Consider the following 8,551-nt stretch of genomic DNA (forward strand, 5'->3'; position numbering starts at 1 on the left):
GAGTATTGGTGGATGTGAAAGTTTGGTTTAGAATGTGTTTATGTGTGTGTTTGTGTGTGTGTGTGTGTGTGTTTGAGGCTGTGCACAGTTGCTGTACGAGTGAATGCTTCTGTATTTGTGCGCCTGAGTGTGCCGGCCTGCCTGTCCGTTCATGGTGCCATAATGAAGTGCCCATAAACTAAACATTTTGCTGTTCCGTGTGTTTGGATTGTAATAACTCTCTCTGCTTCTTGGATATTCTCCCATCTCTATCCATCCACACATCCTTCCTATGACCTCTCCATTTATTTTCAAACCATCTTTCCATTTGTTGGTCTCTGCGCCCTCGCTTCTCCTGCTCCTTTTTGTTTACCATGCCCACTGTGTCTGTTCTGCCTTGTTGCCGGCTTGTTCTTTTTGTTTTGCTTTTCCTTTCAATTTTCTTGTTCTCCCTCCGCTCTCCTATTTATGTACTGCCTTACCACTTGTCTTGTTCTGCTGCCTGCCTACTTTGTGTCTATGGCACCTCCTCCCCTGCCTTTGCCTCCTTTCCTCTTCCTTCCCTTCCGTCTTTCTTCTTTCCTCCCTCCTTCCGTACGTCCTTTAGGTGTCTGTCTGTCAGGAGATGATCACAGAGTTCCGAAACGCCGTCTCCTGTAAAAAGAGCTCTCGAATGCGCCGCAGACGGCCCCTGAGCAGCTCAGCAGCCTTGCGTCACCCTACCCGCATTGCTCTGGGGGCCCCTCGGCCCCTGCGCCTGGTCCGGGAGATGCGGCTCAGCAACGGCAAGCTGTACAGCGGAGCTGGCCCCCTGACAGGTGGAGCTGGAGGGGGAGCCGGAGGAACGGGGCAACCAGATCTGGGCCCTGGGCCCCAAAGGATCCTAGATGATCCGCTTGGAGCCAACACCACCCCACCTCCACCTGCCCCCACCCCTGTGATGCTGCCTGCGCGCAGCTGCACCCACGTGAGGATCTGCCAGGAGTGCCGAAGGATCCAGAGCCTGAGATCAGGTAGCAGTATAGGATCAGCGTCAACAAGAATACCCCCTTCATCCGCCCCGCTGCCCCGGATACCTCCACCCCCACCCCCATCCTCGTCCAATACAGACAGTGAGGGTGGAGGCGTGCCCAGCCCAAGGCGACTACATCACAGCCCCCCAGCTCATACCCCTCGACCCATTCCACCTCCGCAGAGCAGCAACACCTCAGACCTTCTTGGGGACCAGGACTGAGGAATGAAGCGAGTGAGGTAGAGGGGTGAGATATATGGGTGAGGGACATTTGCGCTGCTTAGAAAAAACACTGTTTCCACTGATCAGATTCATCCGAGAACTGAAATGTTTGAGATGAGGGAACAAAGGAGTAAAAAAAAAAGAAAAAAAAGAAAAAGGAGTTGAACTCATGATAATGCCAGCCAACACGGAGCAAGAACGAGAAGAAACATGGGGGACCAAGACTTCATCCACTTCAGAACTGAAGACACAGAGAGGTGGTCATCGGTTAAGTGTTTGCATTTGGCTAAGAAGAACAGTTCAGTTTGGATAAAAGAGAGAGGAGATGCACATGACCACGCGTCAGTGCCCGCTGGCCTCCTTTTGTCTCCTTACTCCCCTCTCGTGTCACTTCTCATTTGAGGGTCCTGGTTTTCTTTCACGGACACTTCACTGGAAGCTAACCAGCCCTTTACTGAAATGAAGCCTTGCTGGTGGACATACTGTATCTGTATGTGGTTTTAAAACAGCAACTGACTTCCAGAGAATTTATTCCTGATGTTTTTTTTCTGTTGTCTTTTTGTTACCATTGTTCTAAGTGGGAATTTCAGAGTTAAATAACAGACTACGTGTGACAATATGGTGGATTATAACATACCAAGACACTTGACAATAGCTAATTGTGTTCGAGAGTTTTGTGCCCCTCCCTGTGCCCCATAGCTGCTTTTTGGATGGGATCGGGGAAGCTGGATGAAACGACTTCAAGGCAACGTAATGCAAACGGTAGCAGAGAAAACTGTTGGTCTGCCTTTCTTTACACTGTGTGTGCGTGTGTGTGTAAAATTTGTGCTTTCTGTAAGTCTGTCCGTAACTGCTCAAAACGAGGAGAACCGTGTACCCAGCAACAGCTTCTTTCTACCAATGTTAGATATTCAGACAGACACAAAAAGGGAGAGAGAGGGAGCGAATGAGCGAGAGAGCAAGAGGCTTTGAAATGTGAAATTAATGTCCCTCGTTATCCTGGGTAACGCTTGCCAAGCCCTTACTTCTTTTTCACCTCTGTTCACACCATGTAGACAAGATAGAGAGACTGGGCGAGTCAGAGACAGAGAGGCAAGATAGAGACGAGCAGGAAAAGAGGAGGTGGAAAGAGCCAGAGAGTTAAAAAAGGACACTACTGAATTTGAATAAGAATTCCCTCACTGAACTACTTCCATTAATAGATCTGTCCTGATCTGTTAATTCTGGGCATCTTTTAAGGGGCTTGTTAATGCGCCAGCAGACTATAAATGCGGCTTCCTCCCATCTCTCTGTTCGACAGGCTATCTTGGCCGTCCACAGCAGCGGCTCCTGCCAGTATGATAGACTCAACCCAGCCTTGTCAATACCGTCTCAAGCTTTTGATCACCTAATTACTCCCCTCAGTGGCTGGGGACCCATTCAGGAGGGGGTCGAATGCAGGGAAACGCGCTGATAAATAGATGTAGAAGAAATGTTTTTTCTCTCTGGCTGGGAAGCGAATCTGTTTTAATTATGTTGTTAATGTTATAGCCTTACAGTTTTGTGAAACTCCAATGAAAACAGACTCTAGTGTACAAGCAAAGTGTGCCTAAAGGGAGAAATACTGGTGGGTTTGCATGTTTTTGCCCTTTTGCTTTAAAACTTGTTCAGTTTTTGCTCAACATACAAGACCTTTTTAGACCAGCTTCAACAACTGTGGCACAAAATACATTACATACAACAGTTATCAGTCTGGATTTTTTAATTGTCAACAAATTGCAGTTCAACTAGGGGACATGTTCCTTTGTATCGACCCTGTTAAATACTGACTGCAACAACCAGCGCCTGAAAATAGTCCCCCAGTAAATATAGCCTTTACTATTCTTTCTCCAACATCTGCTAAAAACTGCAGTTCCCAGCTGTGTTGCCTTTTTAAAATGGGACTGCACTCCGTGTTTCAGCGGGAATATAGACATTGTTTACTAATCCTCCATCTTCCTCTGTTTGTGGGCACTGCCGCCGTCGTATTCACTCAGATGCAGTGTAGTGCTCGGCCTGTTGTGGTCTAATGGAAAAAAAAAAAAAATCAGACCAGCTTTATGTCAGCAGTAAATCCAATTATTTACATGAATGCGAGAGAGGCAGCAGGCGTGTTGTTCTCCTTAGATCAAATATAAGCGTAATTAATTTTACACGCTGCCACGGTATAGCGTGTGTATACCTCTGCCGAACAGTTCATGTTATGTTTGCATGATTAATGCAGACATATTACTCAGAATGTTAATGTTCCATTATTATCATGTGCAGCATTTGCATTTTCTACAGGTCACTGACTCGATGTGCATTGAACCTGTTGCCCAGTCAGTTTCCAAATTAATCCCTGCTGAATGATTCTCTACTTAGTGGACTAGGGGCGTTCGATACACCCACTTAGTTGTGGTTAGTGTACTTACAGTGACAGTTGTAATAAAGTCTTTCTGGAACACCAACATTCAAGATGTAAGAGTTAGCAAATGCAACGGTTACAGTATAAGACAGCGTCTGTGTTTTGTTATTGGGTTTCTTCACAGATTGATTTCCTGACAGAGTTTATGAATGTAATGCTTTAGAAGCTGATTCCTAATTATTGGAAAACACAGTGTCCCCGCTCCCTGCCCGCATCAGTATCTTTCTTTTTTGTCTCCCTCTTGCCCGTAGTTTGGAATTGCCGTTCTCCAACGTAAAGATGTGTCCCCTATTATCTTCCAAATCCCAACTGCAGCATCCCATAACCAGCAGTAATGCTAAGTGTGTAAGATAATGTGCAAAGCCACCAGTTCACCCTTTACAAATCCCTCAGAAAAATGAAGGCATTGTTGTCTAGACTAACACTGCATTGCTATATAATGTTATGCATTTTGCGGGGAAGCAGGTTTGTTGACACTGTTGTGCTCCAGATAACGAATGATAACATTGTTTGCACACATTATGCCGTTTCTTGTTGAATGATTGCTGTCAGCAGAAGCAGGCTTGATTTGATGCCTCTCTCTCTCTCTCTGTTTACTTCTGCCTTTGTGTCCAGAATGCTGACAGGAGCGAACCTTTTTCACAAATCTTTACAGCACACACAAACAAAAACACACTCATCCGCTACGCCTTCGTCTCCGATTCCTTTGTTGTCTAAAGGCTGTAAACCCACCGGTTGTTTGTTGTTTTCAAAGTTGTCTTCTGAGTTTCTTTAATGACTTCCATGGTTCATACAAGCTCCGGAAACCTGATGTGTGACAGTACCACACAGCCATCAAGTGGCCACAAACAGCTTTAAACCATCAGCTGAAAGCATTTACAAGCTGCGGTGCATTATTGTGGAGAAGCGAGAGGAAGGTACAAGCTCTAAAAAAATACATTCAAAAAAAAAAAAAAGCCAAAATATTGCTAGTATTAATCTAAATGGGAAGGGAGGGTCACAAAACAGATCCAATGGGATGTCTGAACATTCACTCCACGAAACAAACATTTGTTTACTTTTATGTTGTTTTCTTTGGTATTTTTTCATATTTCTATACTAGTGCTAAATGGATTATTAAAACTAATGACTATTATGATGAAATTGTTATTATTACTATTGAAGACGAGAGGCTCTGTGGTGTGTGTGTGTGTGGGTGAAGGGTGGAGGATGGGAGGTGTTGGGATGAAGGTGAAATGATGTTCTTCAGAGCCCGCCCTGTTGTTCAAACCTATAGACACACAGACTTCTTTTGGAATAAAAATATTCAAACAGTCCCACAGTGGTATGTGTCTTTGCTTTTTTTAATAGAAAGCTCACTGATGTCATGTTTTTATTCTAATAGAGGGATGAAGTGATTTAGTTAAGGGCCAGATTTTAGAAACAAACAACTCTTTCAGTCATTTAGGCCCTCAACGTCAATAAATACACAGTAACGTGAAAAAAGAGAGTTTTGATAGGATGATATCCTGTTAAAAGTACAAAAAGTACAACCAGTGATTCAGTAGTTTGCAGAACTACTTTCAGCAGCAAGAACCTCAAGTAATTGTTTTCTCTTTGAAGTTATTCTTTACAGCATTACTTCTGTTCATTGAGGTTTGCAGACATTGGTCCCTGCACAGCTTAAGATCAGTCATGTTGAGGTCTGGACTCTGACCGGGCCATTGCAACACCTCTATTATTTTCTTTATTTAGCACTTCTGTTGTAGATTTGCTGCTGTGCTTGGGATTATGTCCTGTTCTTTCTCCTGGCAACCCTTCAAAACAAGCCATATTTCTTCAGCTTTTTTCTAATTGTACTGTCATCAACTTTAACATTTAAAATGCCCACTAAGGCCTGTAGAGTCTGAGAGGTAGCTCTTGGGTTTTTGGTTTTATGTAATATCTCTGAGCATTGCAGAGTGTGATCTTGGGGTGAATTTGCTGTGACGTCCACTCCCAGAGAGATTGTAGCACTGTGTTAACACACACCTGAATGCTCCAGACCAGCAAACTGCTAAAACTTCTGCTTTTGTAGAGGTGCTCACACTTGCTGATGATCACTTAATCAAGCTGATTTGATTAGCACCTCCTGGCTGCTACCTACCCTGTTAATTCTCATGTAAACACTAAGGGTGTAGTTAGTTTTTCATAGCGCTGCATAGAGGCCAGTGAAAACTTTCTTTTTCACATGCCTGTGTGACACAACACCTTCTGATGCTGGTTTTACTAAATATTTTGACCAAACTGAAGACCTTATATGTACTTTATATTTTCTTTTTTTTTTTTTTACAAAATGTAATTTAATTACTACATAATAGATTTTTATTTCAGGTTTTCCACACTTAAACTTTACATATTTTTTTTTAGGTGGTAACCTTAACCTCGCTCAGTGATAAGCTGATATCAAAGTGCTTTGATACTTTACAAATACAAATAATAGTACTGGTACAACAATGTTATTGAGAAAAACTACCCAAAGGATCATAGTAAAGGTAGCTGTTCTGCAGAGATACGCATATCAGACATGTATCACTTAATACATACACACATAGGATATATTCATACTGGCTCACTTGGACACATATGGACTTTATATACTTTTATTTGATAGTTAAGTAGTTTAAAATGTATGGAATGTGTGTATTTCACAAGGCTTCTGGTTTAAATCGTATTGATGCATCCTTAGGCTTTTTAGCATAAGATTTGAATCTTCTGTAGACCGACCTTATTTAAAATTTTTACCGCCAACAGTAACTGTCAGACAGATATAGTGCAGTAGAGATACGAACTTACATTTCAAGTACTAGCACAAGTGCAAAATGTAAATAGCGCATACACTTAAATGAATGTACTCTTTGCAGTTTCTGTCCAGCACTGAATAATGCACTCCCTCCACTCTTTCTCACGGACAAGACAAAACTCTAGAGTTCAAGAAGAGAATAAATCACCACCTGTCAGATCTGTCAAAACTTTTTTTTCTTTTTTAGCAACAAAGTTCAGTTATACAGCCAATCTAGAGACCGTTACACAGAGAAAAAAACAACAAGAAAAGAAACAACAGCTTTGTGTTCACAGCACAGATTGTTAAGATAATCAGATTTCTCAAGAACTGACTTTCAGTATTAAAAACACACACAACAGATTCAAATGAGCTGTCAAACTAGTTTACAACAAGAAAAAATGATTTTGTTCATACAAGCTCTGACAACACCGAGTGAGCAGACACTTTCACATCACACCCACAGACTCACACTGTGGGGAAATGCTGTTTGAAAACCAGAAGGTGACAGTTCGTAAGGTATAGACCAGTATGGTATGTTTGCAAACCACATTTTCACCCTTTTTTTTCTCCCCTGTTAAAATAAAAAAACCCAAAATACTGCAACACCTGCAGACAGGACTGTGACATGATCATTACACAAATGTTCAACAGAAATGACTGGGAGAGATATAGGAGGACTGTTGTTATTACTACAGCCTGCCTGCACACTTACAGAAAACAGTCCTGGGTTTTTGAACATGTTGTATGATATGGAGATAAGCAGGCACCTAATTCATAAGAACAAAACCTCGAGTAACAGTCCAGTCAAGTTTACGGTTTCACAATCAGGCTGCTGTCATGCAGGAACACTCCAGCCTTCCTCTCTACTCACAAAACCCCTAACACTGTACAAGTCTCAAAACCCGGCAGCAGAACAGGAAACAGGAGTACATGCTTTAGTTGTGGCACATCGTGACTTCCAGTTCAGTTGAAAAACAAACAAACTAAAAACAGCTTAACAAGGTTTTTCAATTCAAGCTTGTTCTCTGTGAACGAGCAGTTCTGTTCTCCGTCTCTGCTGCTGTCAAATAAAGTTACCAAAATAAATAATACATCCTGGTTGTGTTATTTTTTTAAATTACTTTTTATTTTTGGTCTGATTGGTTTGGAGGAAGAGAAGCGAGCAAACACTTTTTCTTTTTGTGTGTCCCGTCTCATGCTGCCAAACTTCATGTTTTCATCTTTTATTTAAACAGAATTGTACTAAAAACACCTTCTTTGCAAATTTTGAACAAAACCAAGAACAAGGTGTGAGTTGTAAGGAATCTTCTTTTCTTTTTTTGTGTCCATTTCCCGTTGTGCAGGGCGAAAATTTACAACAGATCATCCTACCTACCACTGATTTACATTGCATTACTTCCACGTAAGACTTGTGGTTATAAAGTTTTAAAAACTGGATTAGAGCAGATTTATGCAGTTTAAATTGGCTTGAAATAATGGAAATCAAACAACCACAGCTCAGCTCAGGATACAACATTCAATGCAGAAAAAAAACAAACATTCAATGCATGTGATTTGTCTAGAGTAAATGTTAAATAAATAATAAAATTAACAAAAATGCAGTGTATGCCATCTTGTCATTTATTTTTTTTTGGCAGTTCTGGACACACAGCAACTCTAAGTCCTGCCTGAAGTTAATGCATCCACCGAGAACAATGTCACCCTGCTCTGCCAATTTATCCAAGAACCAAACAATACAAAAATTACTCAGGTTCAGTGGTCTCTCCTGCAACCAGAGCGGACAGAAGGAAATATGGTCCTCGTCATTATTTTTAACAGCCAGTTTGTGGTAAATATTCCCAATTCTCCACTGAGCGAGAGGGTGAAGTTGGCAGGACAATCGATAATTTGCAGACTGTGGAAATTGCAGATGCTGGGTCGTCCACCTGCAGCATTGTCATCTTTCCCAGTGGTGAATTTGAAGGAACCACTAAACTGGTTGTTAAAGCTAAGTGAAGTATCATATGCAACCTGCCTGAGTAGTGCCTTGTCAAAATTAATTGTACTCAATGGCAGACAATCTATACAAGCATGGCCAGACCGAAACAATTACTGACACCAGAGTGGAACA

At 41.9% G+C, this 8,551-nt stretch overlaps 1 protein-coding gene across 5 annotated transcripts in view; it reads left to right on the forward strand.

Annotated features, from left to right (window-relative positions):
• The window catches only part of grik5 (glutamate receptor, ionotropic, kainate 5), a 94,486-nt gene extending 89,532 nt beyond the window's left edge, over positions 1-4,954 (forward strand). For all 5 annotated transcript variants that reach the window (XM_085423353.1, XM_085423355.1, XM_085423354.1 and 2 more), the window contains one exon: positions 587-4,954. In XM_085423353.1, the coding sequence (XP_085279479.1) occupies positions 587-1,213 (627 nt within the window). In that variant the 3' untranslated portion in view covers positions 1,214-4,954. The remainder of the gene's footprint in view (positions 1-586) is intronic.
• Positions 4,955-8,551: the final 3,597 nt, after the last annotated feature.

This window comes from Rhamphochromis longiceps, linkage group LG11, assembly GCF_057381845.1.
Source record: "Rhamphochromis longiceps isolate RC_006_pf linkage group LG11, R_longiceps_female_GT1.1, whole genome shotgun sequence".
Classification (NCBI taxonomy): Eukaryota; Metazoa; Chordata; class Actinopteri; order Cichliformes; family Cichlidae; genus Rhamphochromis; species Rhamphochromis longiceps.